General features: G+C 42.1%; 2 protein-coding genes across 3 annotated transcripts; one reads left to right on the forward strand and one right to left on the reverse strand.

Annotated features, from left to right (window-relative positions):
- Window positions 1-3656: 3656 nt before the first annotated feature.
- Window positions 3657-7412, forward strand: foxf1 (forkhead box F1). The gene is made up of 2 exons (XM_030090169.1): window positions 3657-4955; window positions 5979-7412. The coding sequence occupies exons 1-2, from the start codon at window positions 3977-3979 to the stop codon at window positions 6140-6142; spliced, it is 1143 nt and encodes a 380-aa protein (XP_029946029.1). The 5' UTR covers window positions 3657-3976; the 3' UTR covers window positions 6143-7412.
- Window positions 7413-8900: 1488 nt separating this feature from the next.
- Window positions 8901-19727, reverse strand: mthfsd (methenyltetrahydrofolate synthetase domain containing). 2 transcript variants are annotated; one of them, XM_030090154.1, is made up of 8 exons: window positions 19599-19727; window positions 19335-19438; window positions 17106-17219; window positions 16340-16453; window positions 16149-16239; window positions 14612-14724; window positions 13839-13964; window positions 8901-10802 (listed from the first exon to the last, which is right to left on the reverse strand). In XM_030090154.1, exons 1-8 carry the CDS (start codon window positions 19624-19626, stop codon window positions 10050-10052), a joined length of 1443 nt encoding a protein of 480 aa, XP_029946014.1. In that variant the 5' UTR covers window positions 19627-19727; the 3' UTR covers window positions 8901-10049. The 2 variants fall into 2 exon arrangements, with proteins under 2 accessions (XP_029946014.1, XP_029946020.1); XM_030090160.1 differs by lacking the exon at window positions 17106-17219 and adding an exon at window positions 17272-17385.
- Between the last annotated feature and the right edge of the window lie 3586 nt (window positions 19728-23313).

Consider the following 23313-nt stretch of genomic DNA (forward strand, 5'->3'; position numbering starts at 1 on the left):
ATTTATTAATTGAAGGTTATTGTAAAGACAAGGTAAACCTTTATGGGATTTTTTTTTCTTCTAGAAATATTTTCATTTTGATCATTTTTGAGGAAAAACATACAACTCGCTTTTTGTTTCTGCATATTTTTACATGTTTCAGTTCCACAATAATATGAAAACATAGAAAACTCTCCTAATTTGACAGAATCCGCTGCTCTATTCCTCTCAGTGATGAGGAAATTAATTTCTACTTCAGGTTAACTTATTTTAATTTATTAAGACAGTTCCTGTAGTTTCAGTTATGCAGGATTTTTTTGGATCAATAAAATGATCTCTCTCTCTCTCTCTCTCTCTCTCTCTCTCTCTCTCTCTCTCTCTCTCTCTCTCTCTCTCTCTCTCTCTTGCTATCTATCTGTGTATTACTGATTATTGTGCCTTTCTGATTGCATGATTGCATAAATTCGAATAGGTGTGATTTTCTGACAGCTATAGACAGTGCCTGTCTGCAACAAGAATAGACTACAATATACTGACTTACAGACCAAATCCAAGAACAAACGTGTCATTATTCAAAAGTCACATTTTGAATGAGTATTACATGCCTGCCGTGCGTTTGTGATTTTCGTGCTGGTATTAATCACGCCACTAATGTTCGTTTTTGAGAAAAGACTGATCATTCTGTCTCACTGTCCTGTAAACTAAACTGACCCTCTGTAACCTATGAGCAAGTAAACTGACCTATTAGTCAAAGATGATACTTTATAAAAAAAAAAAAAAAAAGATGTTAAAATCACCATGTTTAATGTGATACTGGGCGGAGCTACTACTCCTGATAACCATTCAAGCTGTTGGTTTGAAGTCACTACGGCCTGCTATTCATGACCAGTATTCATTTAATTCGTGATGGCAAAAAAATAATATTACAGTCCATCATGAAGTGGTTTTTTTTGCATGATCACAATGGAAGAACAGACTGAACATGTTAGTTTAAACATAAGTTAAGAGTGGCATTGACATGTATTACCTAAACAGTGCAGATACTGAAAAGATGCAAAATGTTGTCTGACAACCGGTTTAGCAACAGACTTAAAATCACATCTACTTTCATAAGATGTGCTGTTGTGAGAGAATATAAGTTGAGAGAATTGAACCAAAAAGAAAAAAAAAGGCCTAAATTAACTGTACATTTTGCACACAGCTGCAAGAACTTGACCAATCAAAGTTGGTTACAGCGCACTAAATAACGATGAGACGGCCCGGAAAGGCTGCCAGGAGTGCGCACTCTGCGGTGTACCTCCACCTAAGTGGCCGAGCATTCCTGAGGATGCAGCGCTGTCAAATATTTCATGATGGGACGTCATGGAAAAGTGCATGACTTCGTCTGTGATGGAGCAACAGGGAAGCGGTGACCTCGAGTCTCACGACTCTGCAGTGATGAACATTATCAGCCACCGATGCTTACTGGTGATCTACTCCTGAATTGGAGTTGGAATTTTTGAAAATGTAACTTCATCCATCACAAAGAACAAAAAAAAACCGTTGTGGTTTTTTTATGGACATTGTATTGATAATAGATCATATAGCCTATAGGTACGCACTTGTGATGGAATTAAAAACCACCAAAAATAGTTCCAATAATGTGAAAAAAATACATAATATTGTATTTTATTGGGGTTTTTTTTTTTACGATTTTTGCAAAAACGGAGTGAAGTTGGGAATAGTCACGCATCACCATCCAATACCAGAGGTTTGCGTAAATATTACAAAGCTTCGGTTGGATGAGACAACGCAACAAGTCCTGATGCATAAAAACAGAGTTGATAGTAGATAACAAAGACATAATATTGTGGGACGAGTCCGAAAAGGGGGGAAAAAAGCCTTAATGGAATGAAGTCATCAGCGGTAATTAAATGCAGTAGGTAGAGAGGACGGGAGCGCGCCTGGCCCTGGTGCGCGCTGGGTGGTCCGCTGCACTGATAAATGTGTGGCACTCACTCCACGCGAACGGCCGTGCAGGCACCGGTTAAAACAATACATGCATTCATTTACACATGGTTTTAAATCCCCTCTGAACGGCAAAAAACAACCGTGCCACATTTGGATTGACGATTAAAATTTGCTAATCGATTGTTTTCCTGGCAAACCTCCTCAGACTAAAAATCCATCCTTCCACATAAGTACCACAGAGCGTTTTATCCATCTGACACTTCAACGGATGATTAAATATTACAGTAAACTCCTATCATTTTTAAATTCAATTTCTGTAATTAAATTTAATGATAAGGACTTGGACATTCTTCCATTTTTGAGCAACACTTGCATCTTTCTTAATTCATTTACCCCAGCAGTATTTTTTCCACAGTGTAAAACCCGTCGTCAGGAGAGCCTCCTGGAAACTGTAACGCCAGCAGAGATCATCAGAAGCGCCCATCCACCCGAACCTCTTGGATCTGCTAAAGGTTAGTCGCTGCAGCTATAAGGAGATCTCGGGGGAACAATAAGCAACTTAGTGTCAACAGTTTTAGGCTATGGGCTGATCAGCTTCCAGAAGCTCTTTTTCTTAAAGCTGTGTGAAAAGGCAACGAAAAGAGCTTTTAAAAGAAAGAAAAGAAACTATAAGAAAGGGAAAAGAGTTGCGCATTTTCTACAAGCAAGAAGTATTAAGTCCAGCTGGCCTGATTTTTAATCACTTGTTAAGTCGCATGGCAAATTAAAGCTGTGGATTTCCTCTATGAAGACTCTGAGTACATAAATTGGTAATAAATGAATTTACAAAGGTTGAAATCACTTACTTTGAAGTCCCGGACCTTTGGGTGCTTCACTGCCAGCAGGAGTCGATCCCAAGTCCCCGTCCGAGTTTGTGCGCTCCCAGCTCGGCAGAGCTTCCACCTCACTCCTCCCGCGTCCCTGCGTAAATATTTTGACTGCATTACACAAACAATATTCATGTGTAACAAAGTCCAACATCGACAGAAGACGCTGCGAACGCGCGGGCATATCGCATCAGATTGACTATTAGCTGATCTAACGGAGCTTTTGCTTGATTTTTTTTTTTTTTATTTAAAGAAGGCCAGGAAAAATGTTTACATCTTGCTGTATAAACATCCTGCCCATGTCGCTGTCTATCTTTTACAGAAATCAGGAGGGTGGTTTTGAATATGAGGGGGCACGTTCTCTTGTAAATGCTTTTCATAGATTTAAAATGTTTTATAAAGTATTTAATGAGTTTATTGGCTATAAACAAATGAGCTCTGGGGCGTGGTGCTCAGGGAGCACACTGCCTCAAATGACTGCATGGTATTTACACTGCATGTTTATGGGTGTACTTTCACACTGAATACACAAAAACATGCAGGTATAAAACATAAATATATATTAAAACAGTGACATGAAACTGAAAATGAGATAATATTTGTAACTAAACTTGCTTAGTGTTAATATATCAGTAATATACTTTCAGTCAGTGCATTGTAATTTAAGTAGTCGTAAAGTATAAAATAACGTACGGTCACTAAAGGTTATATATTCCTTATTTCAGTGCAAAGTCTCCAAGAGTGAACGCACACAGATGTGCATGCTTGCAGCCCACCACTGGAGTAGGAGGGAACTGGGCGGGTCCCAACATGAGGATGACCAAGACATCCAGCTTCCAATGCGCCGATGGCAACAGATAAGTAAAAAGTGAGCTCCTCGGACGCACGACAACACACCAACTGAAGTGGAAAGCTGCTCCTGTTCTGCTCCTTGTCCTATTTCGGACGCTGTGTACAAGGCGACCCGGCCTCAGACTGCAGCAGGACGCACGGAAACAGCGAGAAGGAAGAATTAGGACAGTCCGCCTTCTCATCGCGTCCCCAGACTTTCTTCCTCTTCTTTTTTCTTTTCTTTTTTTTTTTTTTTTTTAATGACAAGGACCGAGTAACCGACTTGATAGCGATTACAGGAGGGAAGCAGAAGATTCGGTTCCCATCCTGAAGATTCAATCCAGCAACTAATGACGGCAGAGGTGCAGCAGCCCCCAGCGCAGACCCCTGCCCAGAGCAGCCCCATGTCTGCTCCGGAGAAGCCGCACGGACAGACCGTGGTGATGGAAACCGCCTCCTCCACGACCAAAACCAAAAAGACGAACGCGGGGATCCGGCGGCCGGAGAAGCCTCCTTACTCCTACATAGCTCTGATAGTCATGGCTATCCAGAGCTCCCCGACCAAGCGCCTGACTCTGAGCGAAATCTACCAGTTCCTGCAGAGCCGCTTCCCGTTCTTCCGCGGCTCCTACCAGGGATGGAAGAACTCGGTGCGCCACAACTTGTCCCTGAACGAGTGCTTCATCAAGCTCCCCAAGGGCCTGGGCCGGCCGGGAAAGGGCCACTACTGGACTATCGACCCGGCCAGCGAGTTTATGTTCGAGGAGGGCTCCTTCAGGAGGAGGCCGAGGGGCTTCAGGCGCAAGTGCCAGGCGCTGAAGCCCATGTACAGCATGATGAACGGCCTGGGGTTCAACCACATCCCCGAGTCCTACAACTTCCAGGGCAGCAGCGGGGGTCTGTCCTGCCCGCCCAACAGCCTGTCTCTGGATAGCGGGATCGGGATGATGAATGGACACTTGGCAGGTAACATGGAGGGGATGGGTCTGTCCGGCCACTCCATGTCGCACTTGTCGACCAACAGTGGACATTCCTACATGGGGAGCTGTACGGGATCCACGGGGAGCGATTACCCGCACCACGACAATTCCGCCTCCCCTCTGCTGACCAGCGGGGGAGTCATGGAGCCTCACCCGGTCTACTCCAGCTCCGCCTCGGCGTGGGCTCCGGCGCCCACGGCGTCGCTGAATAACGGGGCTTCGTACATTAAGCAGCAGCCTCTGTCTCCGTGTAACCCCGGGGCGAACCCCCTGCAGCCCAGCCTGCCCACGCACTCCCTAGACCAGCCCTACCTGCACCAGAACGGCCACAGCACCACGGACCTACAAGGTAAGAGGCTCATCTGGAGGGCCACGGCCGCGGGGCAACATTCAAGTCAGACCATTAAATAGATTAATCCTTTACAAATTGAATAATAAAGGCTTTATTAATGATTTTCTTATATGGTCAACCAAGTTTGGCAATGAAGAGATTTTTATGGTGTCGTGCCAAATGTGGGCCTGGTGAAACTTTTGGTCCTGACGTGCACGCCTGTGGATTTATCTGTATTACTGTTCAAAACTCGAGGACTGGAAATAGAAATTATGCAGTTTTAAGTAAATGCACATATTCGTTCAAAGAAAAATTCAGTTCTGCAACTGTTTCGCTCCGATTTGTTGTTATTAATTTATTGAAATAAAAGTCAGTATCAGGGTTTACGAACTCTCGAGGTTTCCTCGAAGTGGTGAAAAAAGGAGACACGGCAGAGCCGGGAGAGTCTGCCGGGACAGTTTAGAGTCGTGCCAATCTCTGGGTAAGAAAAACAAGCGCGGTTAGGTCCAGCCTGCCTTGCCCCGAGGCACTCAGTCCTCCGGGACTGGCGTGCAAGAGGGCCACTGTCAATTAGGCCTGCAAATCCGCCTCCACTTTGACAGTCTTAATAGAGCCCGTTAAAAAGACTTCAGACCCCAGAGAACGCATTTCATTTAATGAAAACACAGTCCAGATATAAAACTAAAAGATGAAGGTTATGACTTTAATTTAATGAGCATTCATCGTTAAAGTTAGAGGAAAAACACTATCATCGTTGTTGTTATTATTATTATTATCATTTTTAAAATAATATTACCATTATTGTCTCTTATTTTTAGTGATTTTTATTGTGAGCAAATTAGGGATAAATCCTAATTAGGCTCATTAGATGAGAAGCAGTTATTTACGGTAAACTGCGATGTTTGTAAAATATGAATTGTTATAACTGTTTTATTTCTCCCTGTTAATTCATGCAAAATGATAGCATACAGTGAATTTAAAATCTTCCCAAGTTGAAAAAAAAAGCCTTTTAAGCCTGAATGTTGGACTCTCTCCGTGCAGGTATTCCTCGGTACCACTCCCAGTCTCCCAGCATGTGCGACCGAAAGGAGTTCGTCTTTTCGTTCAACGCCATGACTTCCTCCGCCATGCACTCCCCGAGCAGCGGCTCGTACTACCACCACCAGCAGGTCTCCTACCAGGACATCAAGCCCTGCGTGATGTGAGCGCTGGAGCCACGCGCGCGACACGCGGGACTGAGAACAAACGCGCGAGAAAAATTACCACTGAAGGACAAAAGAAAAAAAAAGAAGAAGAAGAAGAAGAAGAAGGAAAAACGGAATGAAAAGAAAAAGAAAAGGCATTATTGGCCCACGCAGCCCTGGACAGAGCCGAGTGCTTCAAGTAGAACGGACTACTTCTCTACAGGCCAATTACAAAGCAACCGCATAATAATAATAGTGATAATAATATATAATAATACAAACTTTGTCTTTTTCATCCCATCATCATCGACCAGTAGGGCGAATGGAGGGTGTAAGAAACCCTACTGCTGTTTGGTACTTAGTTCTGCAGAGCGGATGACTACCACTTCACACTTATGCTCTTGTTTATTCATCTATGTAAAAAAAAAAAAAGAAAAAAAAAGAAAAGAAAAAAAATTATATACATATATATGCACACTTCAATTTTCTCCGTCTAAAGTTTTTACCTTTGCCTTTACCTTTGATAAATTAGACTGAGGTTCTTTTTACGGACTTACATACCAACATTGCATTTTGAAATGAACAATTGTGGATTCTGCAGATATAGCCTATGCTGTAAGTCCATATACTGTAAACTGTGTAAAAACGATGACGGCACTTTTTAAATAGCCTATAAGCGCAACTTTTATTTATTCTCTAGGCCTCTATTTTAATTTCAGGCGAATTGGCCAAGGAGTTACGAGCTTTATTGGCAATATTTGTCAGATTGCTTATTATTGTTTTTAATTGAAACATTGAGGATATATTGTAAGCACTGTTGTCGTTTTGTGTCAAATATATGTAGACCTTGTACTTTTCAGCACTGTCTGTATACTTATATGTTGGTAGCAAATTTAGCAAGGGGCCCATTAACCAGGGCCAACCTTTTGGAAAAAGCAACTGTAAGAAATAAAATATATCATTGGGCTGTTAATGCCCACAATTCCACAAAGAAACTAAATATATTTGGATTTCATCACACACTCGTATGCTCTGGAGATTTTGTGGGGATATTCCAGGCCTAAATTCCATTAAATTGAAAAGATGTGAAGATTTATTTTAAGGATTTTTGTAACTTTTGTTGTGTAGCTACTTTTCAAATTAATCAACTAAAACTAAATCTGCCGAAATGGAAAACCAGTGTTGGGCATTACTAAACCTTTTAATTCAATCAGCACATGTTGCGTTAAAGTTAAAAAAAAAATCAGGAATAGAGTGATTTTCTGTCCCATGTAAACTGATATTATATCAACACATGCGTTTTCCACACAGCGTCGATTAATAGAAGTTATTGTGAAAGGTTAGTCCAAACTGAGCCTCTTTGTAACGAGCCATGGCTAATCAGAGGAGAAATCTCACAGTGGCTTGTCCATTGTTCTAGTTGTTGTGGATCATGCCTGCTGAATGTGTGGGTGCAAATAAAACGAACAGTGCTGATCTTTTTATTCCTTCAATGACTGATTCCAGGGTGTAGATAATATGCATGAACTATCATAACACATAATATAGTTTATAAGTCCCAAAAATCAACTCCTAAATTAAATGTTTGGTTTTGACTGAATTACAAAAAAGATATTTAATTTGTTAAAAAGGCCAGACTTATCATGCCCTGTAAAAAGTAAGGCATGTGAAGTCCTCCATGTTTTATGACACGATCAAAATATTATCTTGTGTCAAAATGTCTTTAGACAGTGTTGAAATTGTTGTCAGTGCTTCTCACTTAAAATGATTCCTTAAAAAAATTAACAGGTTAAGATCAATGTTTGTAGTTTACCTCAACTGGACAGCAGTACTACGTAAGGTTATTCAATATATTTTTATTTTTTCAACATATAGTTTCACAGAAGTGTGTTTTGTGTGGGAAAACAGGTGCTTCTATTGCAGAAAAGGACCCGGTGGTGCTGTCCAGTTCTTCTCAATTACTTTGATGCATAAATCTCATACTTTAGACAAAGTAACAAGATTGTAATTTAAGATGACTAGTTCATTTTACTTTAAAGTCCTGCTGTGGTTATTGGTGTGCAGATATAAATCTTTACAGGAAGATGTGATTTGCTGGCTTTTGCGTAGCTTTGCAATCTCACAGCATGACCACTATCTGAACCCCAGTAAAATTAGCATGCCATGGAGCACAGGAGGCAGTGGGCTCAGCAGCAGTGGAACAGCACATTAACACACCGATGACATTTGCCGAGGTTCAGCGCCCTGGCAGGGCCGGGGGAGAGAGAGAGATGGAGCTCCACAGCTGTTCCCCGGCCAGGCCGGGATGACAGCTCCATAAAAAGCCAGAGGCTTGCACTGTGAAGAAAGACATGCTGTGTGCTTGTGACTCAATGCAACCTGACTTCAGGGAAAAGAGGACATGTTTCTGGCAAAGCAGACCGACAAGGGGGATTGATCACTTATCAGGCCGTCTCCGTTGAAAAACATAGAAAAGTATATTTAAAAAAAGATTTGAGGTTTGAGGTTGTTGGGTGTTCAAACGGTTATTCTAAAATCTGAGTTTTTACATCATCTATCAAAATACAGTAAAGATGATGTCACCTGAAAATGACATAAACATAAATTATATGCGTCTTACATCAAAGTCACTTCACCAAGTTTAATATTAGGATTCAACTATGTGGTAAAATTCAACCAAACGTATCAGTTTTGTCAAAATGCAAACAGTGGTGCAAAATGTCATGTTAAAATTCTACTGTGGTTTTTTTTCTATGTTGCAAAACAATTCAAAGATTCGTTGTTCTTCAAAATTTATTGAGCTCAAAATCACACGTGATACAGTGTCTTGCAGTTAAACTGAACCGAAAAAGTCAAAATCTTTAACAATGAAGCTGAACCTACAATGTGACACAACCGTCATGCTACACTGCCGCTATCTGCAATACAGTCACATTGAACTAACTACCCAGAAAGCAATGGGAAAACAGAACGTGACCTCTATCCAAGGAACTACATCAGTATATTAAAAAAAACTGCAAGCATTAATACTGTATTCCTCTGTGTATATATATATATATATATAAAAAAAAGGTTAGTCGTCATCTGCATCTATGTTCAGACTTTTAATAAAACACACCAACAGAAAACCATGTTATCCAAAATCCAGAATCATGTAAAATGAGAACTTGCGCCAGTTGGTCAAAATAATTTTGACCCATGAGAAACATCGGCTTCTCATGTTGGCAACGGCATTACAACTAATGCGTGAGAAAATATCTTTTAAAAGAACTGACTGGTACAAAATGTCTGTAACCTATATACTGACAGTTCAAAATTCACACTTCATGCTCCCAAAAAAAAAAGAAAAACTCCATGAGGCTTGTAATGATTTCAGTACCTAACTGGCCACATGGTGGTGCCATCTGCACCGAAACACAACCAGAACATCTTTGGCTCAAGAGTCTCGGTATTTTCTCGCTAGAAATATAAGTAAACGCATGAAATTTGCTAATGAAAAACTAATAAAATAGTTCCTAAATATTCCTACATAAACATATGTATGTGTCTGTTGAGTCAATACGTTAAAGGTAAATATTTAACGTGCTTCAAAAGCTCCTAAAAAGGCACCATGAAGGAAGACAAGGCCGTCAGGACACAGACCGAGAGGTATGTGCAAAAAACAAAGCAAAGCAAGGCACTTCTGTCAAAAAAAAAAAAAAAAAAAAAAAAAAAACCACACTTTTGGGGAAATATGTTTGAAGTCAGGGTTTTCTCACATTGTCAGAAACTATAATCGGGGACTTCCTCTGTAAGATCATTTAACTGAAAACCTTTCATAATAAACTCAAGCGTATATATCAATGCACACACTTCACTCATCTGCAGGTACTGAGCGTTGTGCTAGCAACACTACTTTATGGCTCTTGTTCCACGGCGCACTCTGCCGCTACTCCTCAGTCTTCTCGGCGGCGTCACTCTGACTGTCTGCCGGCGCGTCTTTGGACTTGGGCGCTGTTGGAGGTCTCGGTCGTTTATGAGACGGTCCGGGCTTCCTGGCCCCCCGCTGGCTCTTGGCCAGCTCGGCCTGCAGACTCTGGCCGTTCAGAGAGAGACCCTGCAGGGCCTCCAGGGCCTGGTCGGCCCCCTGAGGGTCGCTGTAGTCCAGGAAGGCTCTGCGCTGAGCGCCGTGCCAGGTCAGCCTCAGTGGAACCACCTCCCGTTCTCTGAGGGCCGTTTTCAGCTCGCTGACCCGCAGCCCGGCAGGTATCCCCCCCAGGTAAACGGTGGTGACGCTCACAGGGAGCTTCTGCTGCGAAGCGGCCTCACCTCCGCCCTCTTGTGGCGCCTGCTCCCTGGAGTTCCCTTTACTTTTATCCCTAACGGTCTTTCTGCCTTCTCCTTCGTTTGCTCCCTTGCCGTCGCCCCTGCTTTCCTTCCTCTCCCGGGCCGGGCGCTGTCTGGCTTTCTGCTCCGTCTCCGCTCTCCTCTCCTGCTGGGGCTCCTGTCTGGATTCCCCGCCGGCGTCCTGCTGGGCGTTTTGCCTCGGCCTTCGTCTGGTTTGTCTTTTTGGCTGGCTGGCCTGCACGGCCGGCTCTGCCGCCGCAGGCGCTGCCCCCAGGGTTACGTCCTTTCCAGCCTTCTCCTCCAGAGCTCGCAGCTTTTTCAGGATGGGGATCTTCTCTAGCTTCTCTGCGTCCAGCTGAAGACACAAACTGAACTGAGTTAGGCTGAAAGGCAACAGGTGTAACACAGAGTTCACACATCACTTCCAGAGCGCCCATGCAGCACGTATGAAGAGAAAGTTCGCAGATGACTTTGTATTATTCCATTCTGCGCACAGTGAATGGAGACGCACTAAAGCTGCAGGATATTTCACTTCCCCGGCAGTTAAAAATAAATACTGCTTTCTTGATTTGTTGGTTCTTAAAGTGACTTGGCAGGCTTTGATGCTGAGCAGGCCTGTAAAGGATATACGGACCTATTGTTTTTACACTGGCCTGCTTGACCTGTCGTTCCCCTGCCCCAGCAGAGCCAAGGTGGCTGGGCAGAGAAGCCTTTGATGATCAGATGCGGCCTTCCTGTCTGTGGGGTCGCTGGGTCCTGTTTACTGATATGTGCGTCTTGAGGAACCCAGAGGTTACACACACACTGTCCGCATGATAAGAATAATGGCCTTATCATGTCTAATTAAAGACAAATTATCAAGAGGAAAAATATGATATCACTTTGTCAGAGGCAATAAATCAGAGGAAAATGTTACAAATAAAAAAAAAGAAAAAAATTAGACACACACACACACACACACACACACACACACACACACACACACACACACACACACACACACACACAATGATAATAATTTAACGCTATAATAAATGTAGAACACAAAAACTATGGGGAGGCTTGTTTTTTTTTTTAAAAAGAGCCAAAAGTATCTATGGTTCTTATTTATACCATAAATGCAGCAGGAGAAACAGATTTGCTATGTATAACAAAAACTATATACACACAAGTTCATTTGCTGTATCTTCATTTTGAAGGGGAAATAGTTTGAAAGTGGAAAATATTGAGACGTGGTTTACGTTTTCAGCTTACAATAAGAATATAATTTTGAATCTGTCACCTTTCTGTGCAGAGATTTCAAGTTCTCTACTTGTGTAGTGGGTTTCCCTCCTGTAATGTGAGTGTGTGTGAATGTGTGTGACTCTCCGTCATGTAAAGGACTCGGCCTGTCCACAGGGCTACCCTCTGGCTGCAGCTTCTTGCTACCCATAAAGCTTCAGACCCCTGGTATTCCAGGAGGTGCAGCTCCTCTCCAAGTCCCCTAGAGGGCAGTATTTCAACAGAAAATGAAACCTGCAACTCCTCTCCAGCCTTACTCTGCAAATTCTTAAGTGACCTCAAGAAAACCCATCGCTGTTAACAAACAGAGCTATGGGGACATAAAGTAAGATAAACAATACAGAATCAAAGCGTTGGTGCTAAATATTTACAGTCAGAGGTTCTTTTTGGGAACAAAAGCACATTTTACCATGAGACTGTCATACAGTGTTGACAATAGCTGAAATGCACCTATATTTCTCTCCCATAAAACTGTAAAAACAAAAAAAAAGGCAGGATTTAGTGATACAATAAACTGACACAGCGTCAGCGATGGAGACCACATGCTTCATTTTCAGGTTTTTCACAACACGTCAAGCACAGGTGTTACTGATGACTTTGGATATCTGTCACTTCTATTCAGCTGTCTCAGTAAATCCTGGCACTGTGACAATAAGACAGCGGCGCACAAAGGCAGGAAGCTGGACGTAAGGCGACTGAATGCTCAGCCGTGAATCATCTGTTTTAACCCTTTAAGTTTTTAAAACTGACGTGTCACCAGGCCCTGAGTGAAATAACATCACTCCACTTTAGATTTCTACATTTTTCTGCTCCAAGTCTGAGGCTGACCTGTGTTCTTTAAAATGACTAATAAAACTTTTTACAAGTTCAAAAACAAAGCTGTCAGTTCTATTGATTATTTTAAAACCTGCTGATATTTTTTCAGACTAATTTGGACAGTTGTCCATCCCCGTCCCGAAAATCATATTCATACACATAAAACTTGGGAGCCATAAAATTCCATAAATCTTATACACACACAAGGACAGTTAGCGAGTTTGAAACACAGTTTTCTACATTCCCTAAAACCCTCCCTTCAAAATGCTCAATTTTTATTTCTTTACACTGACCACAATTCAAAAAAGTCTGGCTTCCTGTAAACCTCTCAATCATTCTCTTTAATTATTCAAAATGTCGGGCCCAATCATTTATCAGGAAAACAGCAGATTTTGGAATTGAGTAGTTTTTAGACAGGCCTCGTCCTCTAGGGGGCGCAAGAGAGAATCAGCTACAGGAAATTGACATAAAGGAGTCTTAAAAACAGGCACAATGACAAGGGGTACAATTATTTCATTAAAGCACACATCTTTAGAATAGGCAGAAATTCTATATAAATGTAAAACAGTAGACACTGCTGCAACCAGAACGAACAGTTGCAGATTAAATTGAAACTGAACATTTACATTAAAGCAATTAAATATAAGAAGGAAAGTTTGTTTTTATGACTGCAGGCTCAGACCAGTCATCAACAAAACCGCGTCATGTTGTGAAAAACATGTCTGCTATTCAATAAAACTTTCCTACTCAGTCTGAGACGAATGTGCAGCCTGAGAACTGTTGAGGCAGAAGGGTCGTAATGTGGTTTAGCTCTCTGTTGGGGGAGCTCATTCTCCCACACCTCAAACATTTTTATAGCTACATAACAGTTTAGGGTTGTTTTTTTTTTCAACATTTGAACTACTACTACTGCATTTAGAAGACATACTGGCCTATATTGAATCACACATAAAATAAATTCTAGACATTAAAATCACAGTAGCATCTTACCATTAATTTAATTTGCATATTAATACAGAATCCAGCAATTCAACATATTTCTTAAAATAAGTAAATACTTGTTTTTTTTAATGAATATTTGTGTTTTTGTTTGCTTCTTATTGAGAGATGAGAACTGGGATGAAGAGAGATGGTGACCTGTGTGTAGCAAATGATACTGCTGGATGTAAATCAGAGATATTGTAGTTCATGCCTTCCTTCAAAACCCCCTGAGAGACAACACATTTTAAAGCTAGTTTCACTGTGAAAGAACTTGTCAATTTACAGAAGCATAGCACAAAAAGGGGAAATATACCTTAATCCAAATGATTCCCTGTGGTTTAGGCACCTGACAGTCGGTCTTAATGACCCTGGTCGGGGTGAGGATGTAGTCCACCGTCAGGTCATGACTTCCCATCAGATCCTCGGAAATGTCCACCACCTGAAAGCACCAGAGTCTGCTTTTAAAACGGCGTTGTTTATTTTCTTTAACAGATTGAGTCTGAACGCTTTCCCATCTTTCCTTAAAGCTCGTGTCCGGAGTTTCCGTTCGTTTCCAATGTATGTATCATTTTCTAACAGACCTTAAATGTGTCAGTCTGGTTCGATACTACAATATAATATTAGCATAAAGCAATATAAAAATGTATTTATGAGCCCTGCCTTTGTCTCATAGACCCCCATGTTACCCGAAAAAGCGCCGGTCAGCTTCAGCCAATAGATTTTGAGCTTCCGCCTTGTCATGCTGACAATCAAAGTGTGCACGCAGCCAGAGAGCACGCGCACTCGCCCAGCCAGAGGTGAGTTAGCCACGCAACAGCTGCCCCGCTTACCTCGAATATATCCACTGTCTGCTGAACATCCACCGTAAACAGCTAAACATGGAGGATGCTGTAGGACTCGGAGGCTCTCATTTTCACCAGACGGATAATGCGCGTGCACAAATTAAAGGGGCGTGGCTTGGTCGCTCATGAAAGCAGAGGGAGGGCGGAACCTGAGACGATGGATTTAAAAAACCTCTCTCTTTCAAAACTCCGGACACGAGCTTTAACCAATCAGTATGTTCGGTACATAAGCGAAATGACCAACCTGACAGTCGTGGACGACAGTGACCACCACAGTGGACTCATTCACAGCCCCCATCGAGGCCATCATGCCGTACTCCATGTCAGCAAAGCCCTCTCCCTTTCCAATCCGAAGGCCTTAAGGAGGACGAGAACACAAGAGAATCACAAAGGCAGAGGTTTGAAGACATTAATCAGAAGCAAACAAACAAACAACAAACACATGAATTTCAAACTCTGGTTCTACTACTGTACTATAACATCATGTTCAAAGTGACAACAGAGTCAAAAGAAACACATTGAGAACACACTGATAGATTTCATGACATGGACGGCGGCGTGGCTGGAGCAGGAATTGGCACAAAGCTCCAGCCAGGAGGAGGCGGGGTTCCGGTAAGGGCAGGTGAGCTAGTAGGAGTTTTTCGGGTTGAAGATGGACTTAAACTGAACTCCTAAAACTACTGCCAGTTTTTAGAGGACACTTTCTGAAGGCAGTGCTCCAGAAAGTCTGCATCTTTCAAGAAGATCATGATTTTCAGACAGGACAGACATCGAAGTCTTCCACTGTGTGACTTAAAAATAAAGACTTTAAAGGAACACAACATCTGACGTACTGATGCTACTGAAAACCGGAGGGCTCCTCTGACGCATGAAGCAACCCAGCACACCTCTGTGAACAGGGTCTGGAAGGATGAGGCTCATCGTGAACAGGGGAACCATTCCGCAGACTCGCTTGTGACCGTTTTTAAAAAGAAGCAAAGCTGTATGGGTCGCTACATTTCTGTGTTTGTGTGAAAATATTATAAATGGTCAATTGTAAATGTTCAGTTATTTGTTCATTATTTTCATTTTCACGGAAAGTCATTTTTCATTTACACTGAAAGATAATATTCAGATTTGAGTTTTATTTATTCTTATCTATTTATTTTGGACTGAGCAGGAATGAGGTAGCTGATTTATTACTGGTCAAAACCAGAACTTGCTAATAATTGTGCCCACAGTTTATTTAAGGCGACAGAATGTCCTCATGGCGTGTTTTCAGGCCTTTCATTCTCCAGCCTTTTTTCAAAAACATATTAAATAACATTTATCAAATAGTTTTACATACACACTTGGCATGTAATTGGCAGACCAACTATCAACACTTCAATTAGATCCATAAATAAAGAGCATAATCAAGCCACACAAAACAGAATCATTTAATAGGGACTGATTACACTTGTGGGCCTGTCAAGCATTTAGGTATATTAAGTAGAATTACTGTCATGTCCCCTTCTGTGTCTTTGTAAAGTCTTCATGTCGTACCTGTTTCATTTTGACACTCTCCCGTCTCATCTTTATTGCCTCACTCTTGTCCTTCCTGTCTTCCCCTCTCCGGTGTACTTAAACCTCTTTTCCTCAGCGTCTTGTCAACAGATCGTCATTGTGCCTTTGTGCCATGACATCCTACGTCTTTCCCCGTGTTCCTGGTGTTCTCATATTCTGGATTACTCTCTTTGACTGTCCTCAGGATATCCTCATCTGTTAAAATTACTACTGCGGTAATTTGGAGTCTGACTCACCTTTCTCCGACACTGCCACGGAGCCAACCACCACCAGGTCCACCTTCACCTTCGAATCAAGGTCAACTGGCACACTGAAGTCTTTCACGCCCTGAAGGAGGTTCGAGAGTGGAGAAACAAAGAATGAAGTGATTACAGTAGCTGTTTATGAATATTCAGTCTGAAATCCGCAAAAAGCAGCACATTCGGACCTGAGCAGAAGCGCACACGCGGAGCTGCTCTTTGTTGGCCCCCGGAGGAGGAGTGATCTTGTTAAAAAGGCCGGAGCGAAGACGAGGCGTTGGGACCAGCAGAGTTTTCCTTGCCTGCAAAGATGTTCACAGCAGTGTACAAGCAACAGTTAAGAACTACAGAAAATGGCTGCAAACAAAACAAAAAACATGCAGATTCATATTGGGAGCATACATAGTACTGAAATGACAATTTAGGAAGTGAATAAAACACTTAAACTTACAATCTTCAGCATTTTATTAGAACAGTTATAAAAGCTGTCCAACATGAAGCAATCAATGACTTTCTTTTTCCCAGTAGTTTTTTTTTTTTTTTTTTTTTTAACAATTATTGTTAATGGATGTTAATAGATTCAAAGAGAATAAAAAAAAATCATGTGACATTGGTTAGATATTTAAAATTGAAGTTTGTCATGAGTCTTTATACGCAGTATGCAACAGTCGAAACTTACTGTTTCGACATCAAACTTATAAACTGTTTTTAGCACTGTTCTGCAGTCCACATTATTTCTTCATAAAAATCAAGAGAAAAAAAATAATGTTCAGAAAAAGCATTTCCCCTCAGGTGCCCCCCAGTGCAGGTTAAAACAATGTGAGAACCACCATGTCAGATAATCTATCATTTCTCACTTCAACGCCCACATTCATGCTGAAATGGGTCAAAACATGCAGTGTGAATTGGAAGCGTCTGGTTCTCTCTGTGCGTTTGTTGACAGAGGAGTGCTACCTGCAGCACTGCCAGCCGGGCACCTTCCAGAGGTTTGTCAGGATCCACCTTCACCTCAGCTGTCTGGGTGAACGTCTGCAGCTCTGACAGCTTGGCACAAGCTCCAAAGGCTCCCTAAAGACAAAGGACGGCCCTTGATAACAGACATTTCTTTAATTCAACTTACTTCAAGAGTGACAATGCGCGCCTGCTGCTGCGGTCTGTCTGGGTTTACTTTGACTGTCTGGCTGCTCTTGAACTCCGGCAGCTCGGTAAGCCTGTTGCATGCTTGATTTGCACCCTGGCCAGGATGCACACAGGAAAAGAAACACATGGATGCACAAGACAGTCGTTAATCACTCAAATATCTCTGACAGGAACCAAAAACTGCTGAGGAAACCTGATTTCCATGTGTCACTGCTGAATTAATAGAGCCACCTTTATATCTATAGGTATTGTTATTCCTTAATGTTCCCAAGAAGATGTTGCCCCAGACCTGGCCTGTGCTCCAACACGGCTCACTGAAATGATTGGGAATTACTGTATTAAGCTTTGCAGAAGACTGATAAAATCCATTCACTGAAAGCAGGTGTCCTGATGCAACCTGAGCACAGACGACTCAAATGAATAACTGAATAATCAGCTTAAAGCTTTAAACAAAGGAATTTGCCACTTGTAGCTAAATTTAGAGCAAAGACAGAACCACACATCTGTCAGTCCAGAGCTGTGCTGAACAAATGTCCATTCATATATATATATATATATATATATATATATATACACACACATATATGTTTTTTTTTTCCATTCATAGAGTTTGATGATGAAGAAAAAGCTTATTTGGTAAATTCACTGTATTCAGTGATTCATAAAATGTACTTGAGGTGCTAAAAAGGAATGTTTATCATTTTGAATGTGAAATGTAAAGTTTATACAGTTTCCATTTTGTTGTCAATAGAATTATCTCTGAATAAGATGCTGTTTAACTAGCATAATAAGATATATTGCAAGAATTATGGTAAATTACTAAGACAACTGTTCAGTCCTGGTGTACAGGTCCTCTTATGCTGCATTAAAACACTGACATTTGAAAATGAAAAAATAAACAAACAAAAAAACTAGGTATTCAACATGATTCAGTGTGTTGGATCCTGGACATCATAAACAATCATAATATTGATCATTGATCGCTGAGGGCCCGGGCTGGAAAACAGTGATTCATCTGGTTTATCCAAGTTAAAGCTGCTTGCGACTGAGGCCTATTCTAACTAACAGAATTCCCCCTGGACAGGTCACCAGTCCATCACAAAGCAAACACAAGACAGAAAATTGTTCATATGTACACCGAGCTGCTATTTAGAGGCACAAATGTGTCTTTTGACAGTTTGTGGTTCATGAACATTCAAATTACTATTAGAAAAGCTCCTTCCTGCAATGTCTTGCTGATGTGAGTTCACAACGCCAGCAGATAGAAAAAAAACTGCTCCTGAATCATCTACTTGAATGACTGAAGCTAGTTTCATCAGGAAAAGACTTAATGTGAGACAATGCTGAGATGGCTTGTCTGAATCTTTCTGATTAAAAGCATCTAAATTCAACTATAAGCAAACTATAAAAATGTGTATGAACAAAGCAATGGTCATATAAAACTAGAGTCAAATTTCAAACGTGTCTCATGATTTCATCCATCCATCTGTGCATAACATGTATAATCTGTTCAGGGAGGCAGGGTGCTGGAGCCAATCCCGGCTAACCATGGGCGAGGAGAGGATACACTCTGGAAAGGTCTCCAGTCCATCACAGGTCAAACAGAGAGAAACGGACAAACACACACACTCACATTCACATATGTGGGCAATTTAGGGTCAGCAGTCGACCTCACATCTATGTTTCTGGACTGTGGAAGGAAACCTACACACAGGGAGAATATGCAAACTCCACACTGAAGGCAGGGCTGAAATTTGCACCCATATTATTTTTGCTGTGACACAAGAGCTACATGCTGATCCGGTCTGTGGGACAAATGCTTTCAGAGAGTCATAATTAGGACACTCTGTGGAACTAACAGCATGCATGCAGCAGGATGGTGGTACTCAATAAAAACGGTGGTTAACACCGACTTAAAAGCTCCGAAACATCCAGACAGAGTGAAAGGAATTAAGAGAATGCTTCACCGATTTTGGCACGAATCTTTTCATTGAGCTGAGAGAGCAGAGAGACATCCTAACCCTGCATGGCGCTGAAACTTGCCTTGAAATTGGGGATTCTGTTGTGAACAGGCCTGGGAAAGTTGGCCAGGTTCTTCTCTTCTATGTAGTCCCAAATTTTCTGACGGATGTCCCATTTCGTCGCTCCTGAAAAGTAAACGACAGTTTACGCTTCTAATTTTCTGTAAGAATGCCGAGCATAAAGCGGACAGACCGACATCCCAGTGTTAAACATCCACTGCGTCGCCTGAGTCCAGTCTACGTTCAACTTAGAGACGAAACGAGATGTGGCGAACATTAAGCCTACCTGGGTTTATTTTTATGACCGACTCCATGCTGTGAATAGAGATATAATCAGCTTTAAACGTAGTTTTATACAGTAAAGTCACGCACGTGAGCTCCGTAACACAATACTGAAGAACAGCTGCTTGTCAGTGTTTAGCATGGCTACGGCGGCTCGCAGGGGACATCCAAGTAAAACGCGCAATCCGTCTCTACCCTCCAGGCCTCCGTAGCACAACAAATGCAGTAGTTTTCTTATTTTGTGAAAGTGAATTTTGATATTGAAGATATTCAAAGAGGAGTGGGGTGAGGGGAATATTACTGTATTAGTAGGAGATATAAATTAAACAAACACTCCAGTGTATACAGATAGATAAGGATCCCGAGACAGGAAAAAAAAAACAGTTTTGCTATCACTGTTCCATCCATACCTTCAGGTTTTTGATAAGAGAATAATTTCAGATAGTCTATCAGTGTGCACAGTAGAGTTGCTGGCAATCAAGACAGCGTGCAGTGGAGAGATAGCTCAGAAGTGGAATTACATGTTTGGATTCCTGCTCTGCATGTAGAGCCCGGCAAGATGTGGGCAACGAAATATCAGAAACTTTGTATAGATCTAAGAACAGGAACTGAGTGATCACGTTGATATGGGTACCAACACACGGGGTTAAAATTGAATGAAATAGCACAAAAACTAGTAAAACATGCACTTAATCGTAAAGTCGTTTTGGAAATTTCCTTGAGCTGAGGCTGAAAGGCCAAGAAAGGGACATTTTTCAGGAATGGAAGCAAGAATGGGATGCTTCCCACATGGAAAGACATCTTCTCTCAATTCAGCAGAAGTGGTCACAGCCAGGGTAGGTAAACGGAGCTTTGAGGAAGAAAATGGATCTGTTCAGTGGGTCTAGTTCATAAGAGGCTCCACTATGTAGCCCATTTATTCCAGCAGCACACAGCACATGATGGTTTTAACTAGAGGTGACATGAGAAAGTACATGACAGGATGGGATGGGCTGACGCAAATATTTGCGCTTCTAGCCAAACAACTTGTAGAAGATTATACCACTAAGTATCATCAGTGTCTGAAGGGACCATTTTAACAACTGCTGTGGATGCAATACCAGCAGGATGAGGTTGTGGCTTCAGAGTGGGTCTTGTATGGCAGCTGGTTGTGTTAAATGACAGCAAAACATATATTTTTTTTTTAATTTGTAAATGTGTCTGCATAAAAGCCAGCTCATCTTTAGAAGCTGAGGTTGCTGTAGCTAAGTGACAAAGCAGGCTTTGTGTGAGTGTCGTTAAGCAGGGAATTTGTGTGGTGGGATGTGATGACAGTAAGTAGTGTACAGATGCTGGGAATCAGATGTCCGCTCTGAGAACGAAGCAGTTGTTGATGAAAACACAGTTTTCAAAAGAGAAGAAGAAATGATTTGTTGTTATTCAAGGACCAGTCATTGTTATAATGTTGAGCAGTCCTCATAGGAACTATGTCCATCATCTGAGTCTGGCAGGACTGGGAGGCCTTGTGTTTGAAGGTTGCATGTTCTCCCTGTGTGGGCATGGGTTTCCAGTTTTCTCCACTGGTCCAAAAATGTGCATTTGAAACAGACTTGGGAGCTGGAGTTCACTGGTTCAAATCCCAGTGCTGATGTGTCACCACTGTGGGTCCCTCAGCAAGACCTTTGACCCCCACTGACTCCCTGGAGCGCTGCAAAGCAGCTGCCCCTCCGCATGCTAGAAATAGGATTAGTCAGTGTGAAAAAAAAAGAACTTCCACGAAGGGATTGGTAAGGCATGATTCATTTAAGGCTAACTAGGGACACTAAGTTGCCTGTATGTGTGAATGAAAACTGTTTCAAGGAGAACTTGCAAACTTTGCACAGAAAGGCCCCAAACCTGGACTCAAACCGTGGTTGTTTTTACTGTAATGTGAGAATGCTCACCATAAAACCACTGTTCTTTCCCCTCCCCCAGCAGGAGTCATTCTTTTATTCTCAGCAAAGCGGTGGCGATACTCTGGAATGAGATTCTCATTGTGAATATGAATAAGTTTAATGAACATGTGAATGTCTTTAGCAATATGTCAAATAACTGTTTGTTTTTGAAAGAAAATTACTAGTGTTGATTTTTTTGTTGAATCACAGGAAATGTTAGACAACTAGCCGACTAAACTGATACCCTGGACTTTTCTGGTACAAATTTACAGGTCAAACTAGCAGACAGAAGCAACCAAACTTGATAATTTTCTTCTCGGAGTCATTTTATAGAAACATGTAATCACTGATAATTGTCTTGTTGATAACAAAGTGTACAGATTTGTTTGAGTGTTTTGACATCAGTGAAGTCATTCTGAAAATGTTTATTCAGGATTATCTCCTCGTCTTCTGCTTCTAAACTGGTGATTAGGTGTTTTTTGCTTTGGTCAGCAGTGCCAACCACAACTTCAACAATGTGGGTAAAAAAAAATATCTTGAGTACTTTGCTGGACCTTTTTGTTCTCAATTGAGGAGGAGGGATAATGATCCAACTTTGCTGATGCTCTGCTGTTTTCCTCTGGTTCAATGACACGCAGAGAGGATCTCACAACTCCCTGAAAATACCAGGCCCTGTCGCTAGAGGGGGGGCTCCGCCAGCATGTCTCTCAGGAGAACAAAACACCATTTCCTGCCTTTCAGGACCTATGAAATCCATTCCCTCTATTTATTTCAATCTTACCACTTTTCAGTTTCAAAATTGTTATTAATATTTGTCGTCATGTAGCCATTTTCAGGGTTAACAATTTGCTATTTAAGTGTATCAACAAATTGTGAAGCATAAAGACACACATGGACACACTCATTCACACTGGGACACTCATTCAATCTCTCTCTCTCTCTCTCTCTCTCTCTCTCTCTCATACACACACACACACACACACACACACACACACAGTCTTGTATTTCTATCCTTGTGGGGACCGTCCATTGACTCCCATTCATGTCTAGCCCCTAACCCTGACCCTTACCCTAACCCTAACCCACACCACAACAAAGCCTAACCCTAAAGAAATGTTTTTGCACTTTTACTTTTTTCAGTAACAACAACATGGTCAAGAAAACACTGTTTCTCCTACTTAGGACCGGAAAAAGGTCCCCACAAGGCACGTCGTTCCACGTTTTGCTATCCTTGTGGGGACATTTGGCCCCAACAAGGATAGAAATACAAGAACACACACACACACACACACACACACACACACACACACACACACACACACACACACACACACACACACACACACACACACACACACACACACAGTTTCCCCCTCCAGTGGTCCACAGCCCCCCTGACACCCCATTCTCTCTCTCCCTCTCTGTCAGTCTGGGCAGGCGGCCAGCTCCCCCTCCTCCCCGCCCGCCCCTCTTCTCTGGATCTCTCTGTGTGTTCTGTACATACCAAGCCAAGCCTGCACAATGCCGCGTTTACTAAACCAAGTGGTTTAGAAATGTGCTGCGATGTCGCTGTTCCCAGACCTCCCTCTCTCTCTGATGGGGAGGAGGAGGAGGAGGAGGAGGAGGAGGGCAGGTGGACCGAGCGGGAGGAAGAACCAGCATCACCTGAACAGAGTCGAGAGCAGCAGCGGACAAAAAGGAGGAACACAGTCAGTTCAGTGCTGTAGGGCCAACCACCCCACCCCTACCCCTCTGCTCTCTGCGCGCACACACGCTCACACACTCTCTCTCTCTCTCTCTCACACA

Source organism: Salarias fasciatus, chromosome 1 (genome assembly GCF_902148845.1).
Source record: "Salarias fasciatus chromosome 1, fSalaFa1.1, whole genome shotgun sequence".
Classification (NCBI taxonomy): domain Eukaryota; kingdom Metazoa; phylum Chordata; class Actinopteri; order Blenniiformes; family Blenniidae; genus Salarias; species Salarias fasciatus.

What these genes read in the sequence shown, in the direction of transcription:
- foxf1 (XM_030090169.1), top strand. Translation starts at nt 3,977, where the DNA reads ATGACGGCAGAGGTGCAGCAGCCCCCAGCGCAGACCCCTGCCCAGAGC. An exon ending in CAGCACCACGGACCTACAAG is followed by an intron (nt 4,956 to 5,978) that starts GTAAGAGGCTCA and finishes CTCTCCGTGCAG; the next exon opens with GTATTCCTCGGTACCACTCC.
- mthfsd (XM_030090154.1), bottom strand. Translation starts at nt 19,626, where the DNA reads ATGGAGTCGGTCATAAAAATAAACCCAG. An exon ending in GGTCATAAAAATAAACCCAG is followed by an intron (nt 19,439 to 19,598) that starts GTAGGCTTAATG and finishes TTTACTTTTCAG; the next exon opens with GAGCGACGAAATGGGACATC. An exon ending in GCGTGTGCGCTTCTGCTCAG is followed by an intron (nt 16,240 to 16,339) that starts GTCCGAATGTGC and finishes AACCTCCTTCAG; the next exon opens with GGCGTGAAAGACTTCAGTGT.